The following is a 19,961-nucleotide window of genomic DNA, read 5'->3' as shown; positions in this document are numbered from 1 at the left end:
CACAGAGAATCTTGGAAATCGGATGATGGGTTCCAGGGAAATTGAGGTTTTTCTGTGTCAGAAAATGTGGCCTTTTTAGGGAACATTTTTGTGTGCGGTTGCCGATAGAAAAAGTAGTTTAAACAAAAAAAAAGGCCTTCAAATTAGGGTAAAACAGTATAACTTCATTATAGTCTAGGTAGCCTAGCTTAGCTAGCCTAGCTCGCGAGCCCTCTATTTTGCCGACTGGCGTCGGCTCGGTCCAATATGTCACCGCCGCACACTATTAAACACACTTGGCCTACGTTATTCAGCCTGTGGCTCCCAACGACAGACATTTGAGAGCATACGTTCGTACAGGAACATATTTGATAACAGGTAAGAGTCCAGCGGGCGTTTTTTCAGCACATTCTGCGGGGACGGCCAGAGGGCGCTATTTTTCCCGATTTTGGAGCCTCGTTTTATAAACTTGATTTTGTTTTATGAATTCAAATTTGCTAGGCTGTTTAACAACTCTTCTCTGCGGTGTGTCAAATGTATATGACATTTTTATCTTCACTTCACAGGGACTGTATGAGCATTGTATAATGACTGACAAGGTCTTATTTGTTGTAAATAAACAATCCTTCCATCCAATCACAACGGAAAGATTGGAGTCGTTGAGATCCTTCTACAAAACTCCGGCAAGAGGGACCTTAGTGCCATGTGATATTATTCCGCGAGGCCAACATCAACATTTTAAAAAAGATATATCATTTTCAAATAAATGTGTCGTTTACAATTTATTGTATATATTCTTAGAATGTACTTTAAATTGTTAACGGGTGTCAACGAAATAAACCCTAAAGGTTGAAATGCTGTGCCGGGAAAGGAGGGAACTATTTTTTAGTGCGGTTGGATATTGTCAATGACGTTGCAGCCGCTCGTATATAAAGGACTTTGGCGTTTCCGCCCTCATAGAACGAGAAGGTACGAGCGTCACTTCTTTATCGTAAGTAACAATTTATTTTGGTTTAGCTATTGAGTCCACTGTCTCTGGGGTTAATTGTGGCGTTTATTTTTTATTTTTTTATTTTGGTTGTACGTTTAAGATTACATAGCCATTGTAAGCACTGGTGGCCGTTGTCTTTTCATTTTGACGCATTTAAAGTCTCTTCCTATTTGTTTAACAAACTACTGTGTAACGTCGTGTTACATTCCATCGTCGCTGAGTTGATATTTCGAGCATTGGTTTGTTGTCAGCAATAGCAGTAACTCGACATTTTCAGTGGCAGCGTCCATTATGGAGGACTGCCGCTGAACAAAAGAGAGTCAACAAGGTCTCAAAATGGCGCTGTCGACCAGAATTCTGGCGGATTGCTTCCGCAACTCATTAATTATACAGTTGGTTATTGTTGCAACTAAATGACGTTTTAAATGGTGTTTTGTGTAAAATGTTCATTTATAAACCTGTTTAGCTTAGGCCCAATGTACTAACATAAGATTTTTAAGCAATGAATTTAATACATTTTAATTCATCTTAGGTGCAAACATGCAGATCTTTGTGAAGACCCTCACTGGCAAGACCATCACCCTCGAGGTTGAGCCCAGTGACACCATTGAGAATGTCAAGGCCAAAATCCAGGACAAAGAAGGCATCCCCCCTGACCAGCAGAGGTTGATCTTCGCTGGGAAACAGCTGGAAGATGGCCGCACCCTGTCTGACTATAACATCCAGAAAGAGTCCACCCTCCATCTTGTCCTGCGTCTGCGAGGTGGCATGCAGATCTTTGTCAAAACCTTGACTGGCAAGACCATCACCCTTGAGGTTGAGCCCAGTGACACCATTGAGAATGTCAAGGCCAAAATCCAGGACAAGGAAGGCATCCCCCCTGACCAGCAGAGGTTGATCTTCGCTGGCAAACAGCTGGAAGATGGCCGCACGCTCTCTGACTATAATATTCAGAAAGAGTCCACCCTCCATCTCGTCCTGCGTCTGCGCGGTGGCATGCAGATCTTTGTCAAAACCTTGACTGGCAAGACCATCACCCTTGAGGTTGAGCCCAGTGACACCATTGAGAATGTCAAGGCCAAAATCCAGGACAAGGAAGGCATCCCCCCTGACCAGCAGAGGTTGATCTTCGCTGGCAAACAGCTGGAAGATGGCCGCACGCTCTCTGACTATAATATTCAGAAAGAGTCCACCCTCCATCTCGTCCTGCGTCTGCGAGGTGGCATGCAGATCTTTGTCAAAACCTTGACTGGCAAGACCATCACCCTTGAGGTTGAGCCCAGTGACACCATTGAGAATGTCAAGGCCAAAATCCAGGACAAGGAAGGCATCCCCCCTGACCAGCAGAGGTTGATCTTCGCTGGCAAACAGCTGGAAGATGGCCGCACGCTCTCTGATTATAATATTCAGAAAGAGTCCACCCTCCATCTCGTCCTGCGTCTGCGAGGTGGCATGCAGATCTTTGTCAAAACCTTGACTGGCAAGACCATCACCCTCGAGGTTGAGCCCAGTGACACCATTGAGAATGTCAAGGCCAAAATCCAGGACAAGGAAGGCATCCCCCCTGACCAGCAGAGATTGATCTTCGCTGGCAAACAGTTGGAAGATGGCCGCACGCTCTCTGACTATAACATCCAGAAAGAGTCCACCCTCCATCTTGTCCTGCGTCTGCGAGGTGGCATGCAGATCTTCGTAAAGACCCTCACTGGCAAGACCATCACCCTCGAGGTTGAGCCCAGTGACACCATTGAGAATGTCAAGGCCAAAATCCAGGACAAGGAAGGCATTCCCCCTGACCAGCAGAGGTTGATCTTCGCTGGCAAACAGCTGGAAGATGGCCGCACCCTGTCTGACTATAACATCCAGAAAGAGTCAACCCTCCATCTTGTTCTGCGTCTGAGGGGTGGCCAGTAATCAATCACAATTCCATGTTAAACAAAAAAATTCTAAGGCTAATGCCGTGACCATATGTTAAGTGCATGTTGTTGGAATAAATGATACAACCTGTCATTCTGAGTTTGTTTTGTGTTTCAAGATGAGAAAATGTTCAAGGAAAAGTACTTTGTCAGACAAGTAGTCTTAAAGTCCCTCCATTTATGTTGTCATGCTAAAATGCACAGAACTTAATTTGCCATAGATTAATATTTTGCGGAGTATCTGTGGGTCTACCTCATGTAGTCTTTCAGGGTGAGGTTTTTCCATGCCACTGCTCCAGTCTAGAACTGCCATGTATTCAAATGCATAATGTGGACTAAAGTGTAATTAAAAGTAAATTGGGTGCATAGACTACACATTTTGCTAAGGCAATAGTTTTTGTGGTGGCACCATCTAGTATTTGATGTAGGCAGTGAAACCCTGAGGATGCAATCTGCTATTTAAAGGAGTTGTGAAATTGAGTGAGGGAAGGAAAACTGATGTGAATTACACTCGGAACATATGGATAATATAGTAAGTAGAATTGGGAAAATGTTAAAACTCATTCAACAGTTTTGTTTTTCAACAAAAATCCACATTTTAACATTTTCAAAAAATGTAATTTTATACATCCATTTTCTGAGCCCCTTCTCAGCAGGTCGTGGGCATGCCAGAGCCTATCCCAACTATCATCGGCCAGGAGGCGGGGTACACTCTGAACCGGTCGCCAGCCTATCCCAGGGCACATACAAACAAACAACCATTCGCCCTCACATTCACACCTACGGGCAATTCAGAGTTGTCAATTAACCTACCACGCATGTTTTGGGGGTGTGGGAGGAAAGCGGAGTGCCCGGAGAAAAGCCATGCAGGCACGGGGAGAACATGCAAACTCCACACAGGTGACCACACAGATTGAACCCCGGTCCTCAGAACTGTGAGGCTGCTGCTCTAACCAGTCGTACACCGTGCTAAATTTTCTATTGGTTGGAATTTTTTGAATTGCGATGCTGGAATATATGCAACTGTGCTAAAATATTTGAGATGCACCTGAAAACCCAATTGAGATGTATTTACATGGTAAACTTAGATTGTAAGGCAAAAATAGTGAAAGATGGGAACAATGTGGGTAAGCAAAGAAATTATGTGTAATAGAGGTCTTTGTGATTAATAGACCGTCATAATGGCTATTAAACAGTAGGCCAAAACCAACAGTTGTGCAAAGCCTGAAGACAAACATGCGAACAATGTGGACCAGCAGCAAAATTAAAATGCTCCAATTCTGGTGGGGCTTTCAGTGTTGCATATCAGAGTGTGTGAGGGAAAGATCAAGAGAAATACAATCCCTTAACCTTTGGGTTGTTGTCTTTGTCAAAAATTGAAAAAGGCTTGAAATATGTTCCTTAGTGTATGGTGAACAAATATACATTTCACTTTTTGAAACAAATTGACTTTCCCCTCAATATTCAAATGTTTTGGCACATACTTGTATAAGGGTTCGCAATCACAGTGGCCCTGCGTGGGAAGCTGTAGTAAGGATGTGGCCTGTGACAAAAACTGACCGATGGCAAATGCATAAGTGCCAAAGTTCTGTGTAACTTAAATGGAGGGAACTTGAGACTTGTTTGACAAACATTTTCTCATAAGTTCTTCAAATGGGGGGAGGAAAACAAAAAACACCAGAATGATAGGTTTAATCATTTATTCAACCATGTGCACTGAACATTTGGGTCATGGCAAATGCATTTGAGTTTAACTACTATATTGAACTTTAAGATTCAGAACTTGGAATTGTGATTGATTACTGGCCACCTCGCAGACGCAGAACAAGATGGAGGGTGGACTCTTTCTGAATGTTGTAGTCAGAGAGCGTGCGGCCATCTTCCAGCTGTTTGCCAGCGAAGATCAACCTCTGCTGGTCAGGGGGGATGCCTTCCTTGTCCTGGATTTTGGCCTTGACATTCTCAATGGTGTCACTGGGCTCAACCTCGAGGGTGATGGTCTTGCCAGTGAGGGTCTTTACGAAGATCTGCATGCCACCTCGCAGACGCAGGACAAGATGGAGGGTGGACTCTTTCTGAATATTATAGTCAGAGAGCGTGCGGCCATCTTCCAACTGTTTGCCAGCGAAGATCAACCTCTGCTGGTCAGGGGGGATGCCTTCCTTGTCCTGGATTTTGGCCTTGACATTCTCAATGGTGTCACTGGGCTCAACCTCGAGGGTGATGGTCTTGCCAGTCAAGGTTTTGACAAAGATCTGCATGCCACCTCGCAGACGCAGGACAAGATGGAGGGTGGACTCTTTCTGGATGTTATAGTCAGACAGCGTGCGGCCATCTTCCAGCTGTTTGCCAGCGAAGATCAACCTCTGCTGGTCAGGGGGGATGCCTTCCTTGTCCTGGATTTTGGCCTTGACATTCTCAATGGTGTCACTGGGCTCAACCTCGAGGGTGATGGTCTTGCCAGTCAAGGTTTTGACAAAGATCTGCATGCCACCTCGCAGACGCAGGACAAGATGGAGGGTGGACTCTTTCTGGATGTTATAGTCAGACAGCGTGCGGCCATCTTCCAGCTGTTTGCCAGCGAAGATCAACCTCTGCTGGTCAGGGGGAATGCCTTCCTTGTCCTGGATTTTGGCCTTGACATTCTCAATGGTGTCACTGGGCTCAACCTCAAGGGTGATGGTCTTGCCAGTCAAGGTTTTGACAAAGATCTGCATGCCACCTCGCAGACGCAGGACAAGATGGAGGGTGGACTCTTTCTGGATGTTATAGTCAGACAGCGTGCGGCCATCTTCCAGCTGTTTGCCAGCGAAGATCAACCTCTGCTGGTCAGGGGGGATGCCTTCCTTGTCCTGGATTTTGGCCTTGACATTCTCAATGGTGTCACTGGGCTCAACCTCAAGGGTGATGGTCTTGCCAGTCAAGGTTTTGACAAAGATCTGCATGCCACCTCGCAGACGCAGGACAAGATGGAGGGTGGACTCTTTCTGGATGTTATAGTCAGACAGCGTGCGGCCATCTTCCAACTGTTTGCCAGCGAATATCAACCTCTGCTGGTCAGGGGGAATGCCTTCCTTGTCCTGGATTTTGGCCTTGACATTCTCAATGGTGTCACTGGGTTCAACCTCGAGGGTGATGGTCTTGCCAGTGAGGGTCTTCACAAAGATCTGCATGTTTATTATACCTAAAATGGTTGGCGGGGTGTGGGGGGGGGGGGGGGGGGGGGTGAGAAGTTAAAAACACAGCCAGAAAAGTACCAGGAAAATGTGACAGCATTAGCCATGAAAATAAAAAATTTCTAAATAAATGTTACACAAAAATGCAGCTAGCGTCAATTAGTTTTAAGAACAGCCAATTGTATGGTTATTGAGTTGGTGAAACAATCAGCCATTACGTTCCAGTCGACAACGCCATTTTGAGAGCTCGTTGACTCGCTTTTGTCGTCGCTTATAATGGACGCTACCACTAAAAATGGCGAGTCATTGCTAGCGCCAACAGCAAACATTTCCCAAAAACAAATTAACGACGCTGAATTATAAGGCTAATAAAATTGTTCATTAAAGCAAAGAGTACACCACAGTATCGTGAAACTATGTTTAAAACGAGTCACCACTACAGGCAGTAGTACTTACAATGGAAAACTATATAAATATATATCAATAAAACCCGATACAATTCACGCCAGACAGTTGACTCGAGCGCTCGACCATAATGAGCTACTTACGTGGAAGAAGTGACTGTATTGAAGACTTATCTGTAGCTCGTATCGTCTTGCAAGTCTGCGGACGTTTTCATATGCTGCGATGGCAAACGGCTTTATATATGAGAGAGGCTGCCACGTCATACACAATATCCATCCGCACTAAAAATAGTTCTCTCCTTCCCCGGTCACAGCATTTCAACCTGTAGGGTTTATTTAATTGACACTCATTATACTTTAAGAGCATTTTAAGAATATATGCAGTCAATTATCAATAACACAGTAATTCGAAAACGCTATTTTTGAACTTGGGTGGCCCCGCGTAATAATACCAAGTGGTACTAAGGTCCTTCTTGCGATAATTTTCTCGAAGGAACTCAGGCAACTCGAATCTTCCCGTTTTGATTGGATGGAATGATTGTTTGTTTGACTTGCCATTGGTTGCTGAGCAGTAATACTGTAACTCAATGTCGACGACTACGGTCAAGTAAGAACAATAAACAAGGCCACGTCAGACCTTGTCAAACATTATACAGGGCTCTTCATTGACGCAGTACTGTACTATTTTCTTTTGGCAGGTAGACTTGGTTGAAACGTTCAAGCGTCAAGGACTTTAAATGGCAGTGAGGTGAGAGGCCCGAATGCCGATGGGGATCAATTTGATCGCACTTAACTGTGTCTGGTCAACACATGCTACCAGTGCACCTAGCCCCACTTCAACTCAATTTCATATTAGCACGGCTCCCTATGAAACACCACGCGTGTACATTAAGCAGATGGCAAAAGCTAGGCTCCTCACAGTCGGTTTTTAAGTAAAAGACCGGTAAATATAGACAATACTCATTCGACTGGTTACTGAATTTGTACTGTCGATGATGTACAATACCCGTTTTGATAATTTGGCACGATGAAAAAGAAAACTGCGCCCGCTTTCATTAACTACTTCAATAAGGCCAGGTATGGAGAATAACTATCTTCTCTGAATCTGTTGCTACTGTTGTTTTAAAAGGTGGTGCGTAAAAGTAGAAAGGCATCAGGAAAAGAACTAGGCCGCCTCAAGTAAAATACAGATACCTGAAACATCTACTTAAAAGTATTTGTACGATTACTCTGACACCCTCCACGTTCCAAAAACATGCACGTGAGGTTCATTGAAGACTCAAGTGGTATCACAGTATACACGGCTGTTTGTCTGGACACGTTTGTGTCGTGACTGGCTGGCTCCCTCTCACCCAAAGTCAGCTGGGATAGACTCCAGCTCACGCACAAGCGCTTTAGAAAATGGATGGATGAAAAGGACATTATAATGGACACCATGGACAGTATACAAGGGTGTCTCTCACGTGTGTACAGGAAAACCTCGACAATAAAAGTATGGACTCCTACTTTGGTTTTGACACCCTTCTTTTTGTCATATAAAGTAATCGACTCAAAGCAAATACTTAGATATGGGTTTGTGGCCCCGTGACTTTCTATTTATGGCCGATGATATGATAGGATACAGCTCGTATTTGTGTATTTGGGTCACAACGTATCATGTAGCAGCACGTGATATGCCACCCAACAAACAGAGCTGTGTGTCAGGCTGAACTAGTTCAACCCTGGAGGAATTTGTTTGTGCAAGTCTGCTGTACTTTGCCCTTCCCTTCGCTTGGAAATAATTACAGCGGGCCTCAAAAGTGTTCCAGGAAAAAGGCCGATCCCTCGCACTGGTGCGTCACGTGAAAAGAATGCATTCGGGGCTCTGAACGACAGAGATGTTTGAGGTGATCACATTCGAATGGAGCTGAGAGGAGTCAGTTGCTGTGAATGAGGACAGCCTACTTATGTAAATGACCTTTGACGGCCTTTGACGCGTTTCAGGTGGGGCCTCCGAGTGCGCACGTTTGGCGACGTACGAGCCGGTCCAGTTTTGCTGCTTTCTGAGGTGACCTACTAAATACAATCACATTTCCCATGTAACTGCTGACTTCATTGTGACTGTTTCCTGTTGTGTCAGAATGGACCTTGTGAAACACTCCGGTGGCTGCCACTGTGGAGCTGTTAGGTTTGACGTGTGGAGCTCTCCACACCTCCATGTTTTTCATTGCAAGTATGAATATTTGATTATTGTATTTTAGGAGTACACAATAACATCAGTGTTACAATGACAATTAAAAAAAACAAACAAAAAAATGCTCCCATGCGATTCAGAGGCTATCGTATAAACTTATTGTGCCATTATTATTTCTGAATTCGTTGTCATTTCCAGCTGTAGTATTTGTACTAAGAAACAAAACCATCATTTCATCGTCCCCAGATCCAACTTCATACTTGTGCAGGTAGGGATCCCTCTTTCCAAAAACCTCCAAGAAATATAAGAGGAGTCATGTTTTCAACTCCTCCCTTCCTTTTTCTCCCGCTCTAGGGTGAGGATCATCTGACCACGTATACGTTTAACACTCACGCAGCAAAGCACAGCTTCTGTAAAAAGTGTGGCGTTCAGAGTTTCTACACACCACGCTCTAACCCTGACGGATATGGTACGGCGGACAACTGCTTGCACACCACTTCCGTGTGACGTAAACATGCAGTATTTTGTTTAGTCTGTAAACACCAAACTGATCATGCTGTGAGTTTATTGTAGTTTTCCACTCCAAAAACTAAAATCCTCCATGCTATTGCCTGTTGATAAAATATAGAGGATAAAAGCCTTTTGGTTCAAATTTGTCATGAATCTTTTTTTTCGCAGGCATCGCTCCACACTGTCTGGATCCAGGCACTGTGCAAAGTGTCACAGAAGAGACATTTTTGGGGGACAAGTGGGAAGAAAGCATGGAAGCGCACAAGACCATCAAAGACATGTCAAAACACAACAAAGACATTCAAGAGACCAAATAATTTTACTGTCAGTTGTTTTTAATCAGCACTATGCCAGAAAAATGGTACAGAATGCCTTTTCTTGGAAACAATAATGACTGAACAAAGTTATTTTATTGGGGGGAGCTAAAACTGAGGAATATTGCAAGTATATTTAGGTCACGGATTGCATTACACCGGTGACCTAATTATTCATCCCACTTGTATTGACATCTTATTGTATTCATAAATAGCTGGGTCATATCTGGCTCACCTAATATATTTGATTAACCTTTGGTCCTTGTGGAATCATCTGGAATGTGTTGACAAACATGTAGCGCGAGAAGGTGATGTACAGATACCGAAACCAAACAAGTTGAGTGTGATGACAAAGCATGGCGGCCTGAAAAAAGGAAACTTTCGAGATTAGGATACATACAACCTGAAATCATCCTAGCAGCTAATAGCAGTCAAGCTTATGGATTTCTCTCAATAAATTGGAATAGTTTCAAAGCTTAATGAATTAGTTAGGTCGTTCAATTCAAAAAGTGAAATTCGTAGAGATGTACTACACTCAGTGTTTTTTTTTTTTTTTTTTTTAAAGATACGTACAATTTTGGTGATTATAGCTGAACGCAAACAAAAAGCCCAAATTCATCATCTCTAGAAACTAGACTATGATGTAAGGAACAAGAAACAATCCAAATGATTTGTTTTTAATGTGGAAATTTGGCGGAATTTGCCCTCTGAAAAGTATTTCCCCCAAGGGTTAATGAATCTCTATAACGTGGAAGTACTTAAATGAATGCTTTTTTTCTCCCGGGTTCCAATTCATTGAGCTGTGCCTGTATGTTCAAGGCTTACTTTGCACTGCCTGTAGCCCTTTGCGCCGACGATGCAGCAGAGTGATGAGGGAAGCAGCCAGCTGAGAGGAAGTTCGAAGAAGGAAACATATTTCCTGAGCAGACCAACAGTCACCAAGGAGAACAAACGGCAGTCTGGGGAACAGGAAGAGAGAGTTTTTTTGTCAGCTGTTGCCCTTACTAGCGCTCAATCTTTGAACACGATTCCCTAGTGTTATTTGCATTTAACAAATGACGTTACATGAGGAATATACAGGGCAGCACGGTGTAGGAGTGGTAAGCATGTCTGCCTCACCGTTCTGAGGTTCAAGGTTGGAATCTGTGTTCGTGCCTTCCTTTGTTCTCTTGCTCTGTATTGTATTGTTTTATTTGGAGAGTCCAGCTTCCTCCCGCATTGCAAAAACACGCATGTTAGGTTAATTGAAGACTCAAAGTCCTCCCTCGAGCGATGTGAGTGTGAATGGTTGTTTGTCTGTACTGTATGTGCCCTGCGACTGGCTGACGATGAATCCAGGGTGTACCCCGCCCTTGCCCAGCCGGGATAGGCTCCAGTTCTCTGCAACCCTAACGATGACAAAATGATCTTTTCATTTCAATTCAACACGTGCGAATCAATTATTTGCTCGAAGTGATGACTGTAAAACTAAACAAAAACAGTCATTTAGTATTTTGGTGCTTATTTTAAATGTCTGATCTCCGACTGTCATCTTTGTTGAGTCGATTGCCAATGTTTCGGAAAAATAGTCTGTAGATGCAAAATACAGCATCCAAATCGCAAAGTTGGCAACACTGCCCGTTTTCGTCAGCTAGCAACGTTGAATTAAACTAGACGGAATTTGCTCAAGTTCCTTTCTATGAAACAGCTCATGAATATTTCGGTCGAAACGTTCACAAACAAAGAATTACCATGGCATTTATGCACATGTCAGTTATGTTTAATTGGCGTTAGGATGACGAGGGGGTCCTTGGAAAACCTTCGGCCTTGTAAGGGTACCAACATATTGAGAACCTCTGCTGTAAGGCACCTTGTGAATGAAATGTGTTATAGAGTAGTAGAGCACATTACAAATAAAAATGCCATGCCAGCCGGTAACGTTTAATGACGCCTTGCAACTGTAGCGTGCACAAGAGGGCGCTATACATTAACAACCAAAACGTATCTTGCTCCAAATCTACATTATTTCGGGGTCTTAATGCTGGAGGTACATTAGGAACTTACTTTTGAAGACACTCTTCAAATGAAAAAGAAACCGGTAGCAGGCACGGCGGACGACTGGTTAGAGCGTCTGCCTCACAGTTCTGAGGACCCGGGTTCAATCCCCGGCCCCGCCTGCGTGGACTTTGCATGTTCTCCCCGTGCCTGCTTGGGTGGCTTTTCTCCGGGCACTCCGCTTTCCTCCCACATCCCAAAAACATGCGTGCTAGGTTGATCGACAACTCTAAATTGCCCGTAGGTGTGAATGTGAGTGCGAATGGTTGGTTTGCATGTGCTCTGCGATTGGCTGGCAACCAGTTCAGGGTGTGCCCCGCCTCCTGCCCGATGATAGCTGGGATAGGCGAGGAGAAGCGGCTCAGAAAATGGATGGATGGAAGAAACTGGTATGAAGAGCGTTTTTACATGTGAGATGGATGTGTCGTCAGCAAATACCCCTTGAAGACAAAAGTGGAAAAATAATGGAAAGGTATCCAATTTACCGTTGGGTAGTTGGTCAGTAGAAGCGAGGTGTCTGTCGACGGAGACAAAGAACAAGTTGTTGAAAAGATCCACGAGGCAAACATAATCAAAAGCGTGCGGCTAGTGTTTGACAATGTGGACAGAAATGAGCAGCGTACATTGGCCAGCGTGCGTAACGAGAGATTCGCTTTCTCTGATTGGAACACAAAATCATTCAATGTCCGAAAAATCGGATCCTGTTTGCCATGTCCCAAACACGGCAGTCCTGAAAAATATGGTGGAAATGTGCGCGCGCGTGTGTGTGTGTCTTCGCGGGGGAATGTTTTGGGCAAAATGAATGTTTTCATGTGCCTTTATTTTTCCATGTTGTCCAAGATAAGATGGTGTTTAAATATTAACAGGGCGGAATGTTGGTAGATTCAAAACACCAAAGCCTTGAAATGGAGCCTACCTGACAGCTTTATAAATTGTTACGTGATTGCTATGGCCACTCACTCCTCTTCCATCGAAGGTCAGTACCTAAAACAACAAAATATGCGTCACTCTGCGGGCGCAAGAAGAGAATCCAGGTATCCGACGGTGCGTGAGGGCGAACCTCGAGGTAGAACCCTTTTTCAGGTGAGTTGACGGCTTTCTGACGGCCGTATGCGTGGGCACTTGGCAGCTGTACCTGATATTTAGAAGCCCTTTTCTGTGCGCACGCTTGCACGCTTGAAGTTTAAAAAAAAAAAAGCTACCTTTAAACTTGCCATTTGCCACTAAGCATATTTTGTCGGCATGCAGAAAAGCCTACTTAAATGTTAAGAAAGGTCACAAACAAAAATGAACGACGGAATAATACAAATAATATGAATACTAATACAGTACAATTCGCACCTGGGGGTGTCACATTCTCATCTCCGGTATTCGAAGCTAAATTTACTGTTGATTTGTTTGTGATGAGCTCTATGTTACTCACTTTATTTATTGAGTTTAAAAAAATCAATTCCGCACACATCGAAGGCTTCGGATCGGCACACGCGTATCGCGCCGAATACGCTAGCAACGCTGTGTGCGTCCGTGTTACTTGGGGCGACACTTTCCACTTGTGTTTATTTGCTACAGTAAGGTTGCAGTTTTGGTTTTGAGGGGCTTACCTACAGAAAACGTTGTACATTTTGTTTAACGTTGCGGCTCGTGTACCGGTGCGCGCAACGCCAAAAGGCCATTCTATATACTTGCTCATTGTCTCGTATGTCATTTCGGACAATAGGACATGACCGAGACTGCGCACGAGCCTCTTTTCCCCTGCTGGCTTAACAGGATGGGAGGAGATTGGCACGTCTTCTTGTCCTTTTTGAGGACCACCCCCACCCCCAACCCCACCCCCAACAACAGCAGCATGTAACCCACTGTGAAGTCACTAATTCACTTATGATTCTCCTTCAGTAATTAACTACATGTTTGTGTTGCTGCACCCTATTCGTTGAAGTTTTCACTACTTTGGCCTCTTGTTGAGATCATCTTGCTAACGATTCTTTGATTTTCTATATGACCATTAGCTCATCCCACTGAACTGCACCAGGGTTGATATGAATCTGTCTGTAAACACACAAATTGAACAAAACGCTCCCCGTGTATTTTAGGGTTAGGGTTCCAAATATAGTCACGCTTGAGCAGGAATAATAGGTAGCCTGCAAGAGTTTTCTAGAAACCACAGTAAAACAGGAGAGAAGCGCTGTGGTTCCAAAACATATACTTAAGCAAATAATATGTAGGTTGCTTTGGCAGAATGGAACGTGTGAGTTATCACAAAGGAGACTTGAGTTGTGCATACCATGTCGAAAGCGCGAGCTCTCAAGTGCTTTGCAATTATCGAGGCGACGAGGGAGACCTTCCATTCTGCTTTGGGATGGTCTGGAAGTTTCCTGGAAGGCAAAACAAAAGCATTCTGGCTTCACTTGGTTGCAGCGATATTGCGCCAGGATTTTACTGACACGCATCATGTCTGGATTGTAACCTCACAGGAGTTACAAAGTGTATATGAATTGCAACAAGGGTGAGAAATTGTTGGAAAGTTGGGATATTCGGGCTGGAGAACACCATGAAACATCCCAGATTGCTATTGATGTTCCCTCAGATATGCATAAAGAAGGCAGGGCCACGTCTACTCTCATTTTTCTTTTTATTTTGTCGCAGTAGATGAGAGCGATGGATTAGGGCACAAATCTATTGGCTGCCAGCGAGGGTCAGGCTTTGTGCACAGGGGTCGCCGTGCCGGAGGGAGGAGGGGCTGCGGTTCACAGATAGGTCCGCCATCATGGGACTCCACTACTGCGTACCGCCCTAACATCACATCATGTGTTGTAGCTATGTAACCAGAACAACCCAAATGGATTCTGCTTCGAATTAACAAGTCATTTCAATTGGGAGCCTATGAGGCATAAGCAATAGCTGCTTTTCACTCTTCAACGAATGGAGCTCAACATTTGACTAGGCTACACTCCTCCACCCAGTTCTCCGAAAACTGGCAAGTGATTATTTGCGAGTAGGCTTCTTCTGCCTCGTATGACAGCGCGTCGGTGCGGTCTTCATCACGACTGCATTAATTCAGCTGTTATTTGAGACATTTCGCGTCAGGGCGAGAGGGACGTTGGACATTAACAAAAGACACAAGACACCTGAGCTTTCCTCAAGCAGACCGAGTGTTGGCGTCACTATGGCAACACAGAAAAATGTCCTAAAATAACCTACCCATCTACCACTTGTAGCTTTATATGTGGATGTCTAATTGCTTACAGGCGTTTGTGTGGAGTTGCTGAACTTTGGCCCAGTGAGGGGATTCTGTGTGTGTATGCGTGTGCGTGTATGTGTGTCAAACAGGGCTTGTTTCGTCTGATCACATGGGCGATTGGCCTGTAGCAACGTTAAACTACTGTGCGCACAGTCACAGCGTGGGCTACAGCAATGCATTGCATGATATGCACGACTCACACAAAAAAGTTGCTGATATTGGACTTTTGGATGAAATTTCAGGACAAAGCTAAGATTCACTATAACCTTGACGTGAACTTAATTCGACCTTCTCCGAACTTTCGCACGCGCATCCAACTGTTCAAATGTTTCAGCACATTTTGCTGCTCTCTAACAAGGAGCTGAGCTACAACATTCACAACAGGCGTTCGATCCACGAATCGACCAATACATTTCCAAGGATGCCCTCGTCTATGCCTTTCTGTGGCATTTCTGTATGTCTCTCTGTATCACTGTTGCAACCTGCTGACGACGCTCTGTGACAGTCTAAACTCAGTGGCCAGTTCCCTCTGTGAACATCCCGTTTGAAGCGGAGTACTGGTGATCAATGGACTCTCTGCACACAGCAGCACTTCCACGTCCTGTGTAAGGTGGCACGTTAACCTCCAGCCGGCATGTCAGCACCTAGCGACAACACGGGAAACGTGTTAAAACTCCAAACTGAGTAGATGTCGAACATAGTGGCACACCGCGCTGTTGGCTGGAGGAGCTCGTCGTCGCTGAGAAGTCAAAAACCTTTGATGCCATTTTGACCCCCAAAAGTACCGAACATATAAAGGAAAGGGCCCCGTAAAGGGTGGAACGACCGAATATACCTATTACACAACCACAGGGTATCACACCGTCAACAATATAGGTTATTTTTCAGTCAGGTGTAGCTAACATCTCAACAGCGGAAACTGTTTTGCCATGCGACCTTTCCACCTGAAGCGCTTAATATACAGTTGACCTGTAAAGACTATCGTGCACTTTATAGCTTCATCCTGAAATTGCACCCGTAAGCCGAATAGCCTCGACTTTTAGTGAATAGCGTTGGTTGCAGGCTGCAGTTATTTGCCAATGTAAATGTTTTGTCAAATGTATGGTATGAGTCAAAACATAGGCAGAAGTCAGCAACTGGAGATGAGTGAGAAACGGCGAGGGAAGACTTGGTTCAGCCTGATAAAAGACGACACTGTTAAATGTGTGCAGTGAGCAGTTCGAATCAATTGCCGGGAGCAGACCGAGGTCAAGCCAGCGCTAGCGGAGAGGCGGCACAACGTGTTCCGACTGAGCTCGATCACAATGGCTCCGAAATGCAGAGGCCGGGGCCCCAGATTCTGTCAACACAGCTGTCCTATTCATGAGCAATAATGGGAAAATCCCATTTTCAAAGTGGATTGACATGTCGTCGGGCATTGTCTTCTTCCACTTCCCACAGTGAGAACGGGAAAGCGAGAGAATACTGTACCTGCACAGTACTTCCTCGCAGGATTAGAATCGGTCTATTCAGCTATACTGAAATAGTGGCAAAGATAGAAATGCAGCTAAAAGCTGAAATAAAGTTGATTTAATTGAAGCAAAGCAAATACTGTCACACATCAACATGAATTTGGACAGTTATACTAATAATACATTATACAGGTATTTCCATCAGGAGTGCCCATTGAGAGGGTACATTAATAGTACAAGTCAATCTTCTAGCAAGCAATCAATCTTCTTGGTAAATTCAACAAGGTTTGTTGTTTGCTTTGTTGGCAGCTGGGATCCATCGAAGATGTTATTACAAGAAGCTGGCTGCAATCTTATCTGGAATTTTTGCACTACTGAAACCCGCAGCAAATAAATGTAAGAATTAATACAAGTAACTAGCCTCCATGGAACCTGAAGGAAATCCTTGTGGACAAAGTTCTGAATGCTTCTGCTAGGATCATCTGATCACCATGTCTAATCCATCGAATTTCCACGTTAGTTTATTGGCAGACCAAACAATAATGAAGCCTCTGGATTTTGACACCACATTCTTTTGTGCTCAGTGGAAGTTCAAGACATGGCCGCAGATGGTTAAGAGCAAAGCCAAAGTGTGGCTGGCCACGCAAAGACACTCTCCAAGTGAGAGGCACTCACATACCCACCAAGTCAAATACTGAGGCATGACCTACATTAGCAGCGCTTCGGAGCTTTGCCAAAACGGAGCCGACATGAGCTGGGAATGTGGGGGTTGCAAGGGTGAGAACTGCAGCGAGAGAGAGTCAAGTCGAACGTTGGAGCTTGCAGAGTGCTGATTATATGTGTGCTCGAACACCAAAACACACAAATGGGCTGCAATCCAAGCGCATACGGCTCTGAGATCAAAGTTCACATGCAGTCGCGCACACGCACGGACAAATCCATAGAGATTCATATGAAAGGCGGCAGGAGCCTGGAGGTGCTTTGAAAAACATTTCCAATGGAAATAGAGAAATATCACGTTCTCTTCACACAACATCGAGCGTGTGGTCGTGATTAAGGAGATGAAGACAAATCTAATATGCAATTGTGAGAACTGATGCACAATTTTTGCATTTTCCCCGTTTCACATGGGAAATACGATCTAACAAATGGACTATTTAACGGTATGCACTTTCAATGAGCAAATGTTCTTCCACATCCATGTATTGCTTACTTGTGGTCAAGTATGGTAATTCTGGAGGATGGTATCCCCAATTTAGCACAGCTGTTGAAAAGTTCTTGCTTGCGCTGAGCACCTTCATTGTGGTAGTTCCCTGGAATCAAATCAGTGTACACATATAATAAGGCTGCAAGTGTATCGAAATGTCAGTAAAATATGATGAAATATAAGGCATTGTAGAGTTTTGTATTAAATGTTGCATTCCTCAAACTCAAAATGCCAAACAAATGAGGTCATTTGGGAATTAGCCCCAATTCATTCATTGAGTTACAGCATGAGTTTGGCATTGTTGCAGTCCCCGGGCATCTTGCTCTAATTTAAATTCAACTATGATGTCATGAAATCATTTCTATAGAAATACACAATGCAAACAAGTTCGGGACGTTTGGCTTTCAGATTAAATCTCAGTTGAATCTAAAATGCACCGGTCGACGTTTCAGTACTTTTTTCACAACTGGATGTTCCGTAACAAGGAGTGCGACCGCCAAATTCACAACAGCTGTTTGACACGTCTGCGATTGGCTGGCGACCGGTTCAGGGTGTACCCCGCCTCTCGCCCGAAGATAGCTGGGATGGCCTCCGGCACGCCCGCGACCCCAGTGAGGACAAAGCGATACAGAAAATGGATGGTTGATACATAAATGGACCAAAACATTTCCCCGTTCGGTTATGCGGTATTTGGTAGTTACACAGTGCTCTTCGTCATGTTGTTCACATTTTGACATCAGAAAACCAAGCCAACATCGAACAATTGATCACGAGTTTGCAAGGCTTTAAACAGGATGTTCTCAAACGGAAGCTTAGAGTGTCACAGAGTGTCATCAGATGGTTGCAACAGAGATACAAAGAGACTGGAAGAGTCACAGAAAGGCACATACTCGTCAATTAATCGGCTGATTCATGGATCAAACACCTGTTGTAAAATTTGCAGTTCGGCTCCTTGTTAAAGAACAGCGAGTCGTGCACAAATGACTGAAACATGGAACAGGCGGACATGTACATTGAAAAGAAGGTCTAATTAAGTTACCCGATACAGGTTGTACGTTTTCATTCATCCTTTTTGCATGCAAGTATCTTTCCTACAAATATTCATTGAAACGATGACATTTCAAGATGAAGACGGGTGTATGTACAATCAACACAGACTAGAAAGGCACGCTAAGTTACTGCCATATTGAGTTCAATTTGTTTGTATCTACAGTATGGCTTCAAAGAGTTTGTCAAGAAATTAGAAAAGTGTGGAAAACCTCATTCATTTCAGTAGTTACATTCAAAAAGTGAAACTAACATATTGTTTTGGCAAATCTGTAAATCTATACACCATATATTCCCTTAACAGAGAGAAATAGCGCTCAATTTGATTCTTTTATGATAATATATCATATCTTACGTCAAATGAAAACCCAAAGTTCAACACCTCACAAAATTACAGTATTACATAGGAAACAATCTTCATGATTTTGGAGGTAGAAATTAGCACGAATTGCTTCATCCCAAAAAATGCAAGTATATAAATAAAATCAAATCCTATGCATTTAATGAATCCGAGTAATATGAGTTTCACTTCTCGAATTGAACTACTGAAATAAATGACCTTTTCTGCGATACAGTAACCGTATTCTAACTTATTGAGATGCACCTATATGACTTTACAACAGCGTTAGCCAAGGTTAGCGATCAACTACGACGCGTTTCGACCGACATACCAACTCGCGTCGTAGGAACGGCACGCAGTTGTAAACCGAGAACACCCTGTATTACCTTCCGTACGCCATCGATTTCACAACTCTCTTATCCATGATTGGGGTGAGCATTAAGTCTCTCGCACGTGGCGGTTTGCTGTGTTTGAATAGGCTTCAAATTGAGGTTCATCATTTGCAACAGTATACCGTGTATGTCATCGTACAGCTGGAATCTAGCCACATAGAAACTAAGCAAACGCACGACTACTCATCATAAAGTAGACTTCATAGGAACAAGAATGTGGGGTTTACTGTACCTTCCGATAAACACAGCACATGCACGCTGACATTACATTCAATAAGGCGTATGATCGTTGGTCCAAAGAACATGCATTCATCATCCGGATGCGCGGTTACAACAAGACATTCAATTTCCACCCCGTGTCTTCCCAAACTGGGTAAAGCACTGATTCCATGTTTTAACGATCGCCGATGTCGATAATAAATGCATTTTAAACAAACCACATATGCCACAACTACGATCACAACCAACCACATGAACATCATTAAAAAAAAAAAAAAAAAAAAAAAATATATATATATATATATATATATTTTTTTTTTTTTTTACCGTACTCATAAACAAACCGTGTTAGGACAAGTGTAGTAAGATTAGTTCCACAATTAAATGAAGTGAAATTGTCGAATTAATTTGCAAAACAAATGTTTTCCCTGACAATTGTTATTAAATTCAAGTGTTTTTATATTCCAAGTCACGTCCACTTTTGCTTGCTAACTTATGTACATATAAACACTGTAAGAAAAATAAAGGCAACTGTCAGGATAAATATTTTTACGGAGTTAAAGTAAGAAA

At 43.6% G+C, this 19,961-nt stretch overlaps 4 protein-coding genes across 6 annotated transcripts; 2 read left to right on the top strand and 2 right to left on the bottom strand.

The window, feature by feature from the left end:
- The first annotated feature begins 882 nt into the window (after positions 1-882).
- On the top strand, positions 883-2,980 carry LOC133415640 (polyubiquitin-C). The gene is made up of 2 exons (XM_061701840.1): positions 883-970; positions 1,503-2,980. Exon 2 carries the CDS (start codon positions 1,511-1,513, stop codon positions 2,882-2,884), a length of 1,374 nt encoding a protein of 457 aa, XP_061557824.1. The 5' UTR covers positions 883-970; positions 1,503-1,510; the 3' UTR covers positions 2,885-2,980.
- Positions 2,981-4,572: 1,592 nt separating this feature from the next.
- Positions 4,573-6,695, bottom strand: LOC133415638 (polyubiquitin-C). Its single transcript, XM_061701839.1, has 2 exons — positions 6,611-6,695; positions 4,573-6,070 (listed from the first exon to the last, which is right to left on the bottom strand). The coding sequence occupies exon 2, from the start codon at positions 6,057-6,059 to the stop codon at positions 4,686-4,688; it is 1,374 nt and encodes a 457-aa protein (XP_061557823.1). The 5' UTR covers positions 6,060-6,070; positions 6,611-6,695; the 3' UTR covers positions 4,573-4,685.
- A 1,663-nt stretch (positions 6,696-8,358) lies between these two features.
- Positions 8,359-9,711, top strand: cenpv (centromere protein V). 2 transcript variants are annotated; one of them, XM_061701845.1, is made up of 5 exons: positions 8,359-8,513; positions 8,586-8,678; positions 8,886-8,907; positions 8,994-9,108; positions 9,318-9,711. In XM_061701845.1, the coding sequence occupies exons 2-5, from the start codon at positions 8,587-8,589 to the stop codon at positions 9,464-9,466; spliced, it is 378 nt and encodes a 125-aa protein (XP_061557829.1). In that variant the 5' UTR covers positions 8,359-8,513; position 8,586; the 3' UTR covers positions 9,467-9,711. The 2 variants fall into 2 exon arrangements, with proteins under 2 accessions (XP_061557829.1, XP_061557828.1); XM_061701844.1 differs by having other exon boundaries at positions 8,838-8,907.
- On the bottom strand, positions 9,464-19,651 carry pigl (phosphatidylinositol glycan anchor biosynthesis, class L). Of its 2 annotated transcripts, XM_061701841.1 has the most exons (7): positions 19,405-19,651; positions 17,400-17,499; positions 13,779-13,869; positions 12,414-12,481; positions 11,983-12,014; positions 10,289-10,422; positions 9,464-9,827 (listed from the first exon to the last, which is right to left on the bottom strand). In XM_061701841.1, exons 1-7 carry the CDS (start codon positions 19,649-19,651, stop codon positions 9,699-9,701), a joined length of 801 nt encoding a protein of 266 aa, XP_061557825.1. In that variant the 3' UTR covers positions 9,464-9,698. The 2 variants fall into 2 exon arrangements, with proteins under 2 accessions (XP_061557825.1, XP_061557826.1); XM_061701842.1 differs by lacking the exon at positions 11,983-12,014 and having other exon boundaries at positions 19,405-19,646.
- Between the last annotated feature and the right edge of the window lie 310 nt (positions 19,652-19,961).

Source organism: Phycodurus eques, chromosome 17, assembly GCF_024500275.1.
Source record: "Phycodurus eques isolate BA_2022a chromosome 17, UOR_Pequ_1.1, whole genome shotgun sequence".
In the NCBI taxonomy this organism is placed as follows: Eukaryota; Metazoa; Chordata; class Actinopteri; order Syngnathiformes; family Syngnathidae; genus Phycodurus; species Phycodurus eques.
This window is presented reverse-complemented; position numbering and strand designations above follow the sequence as displayed.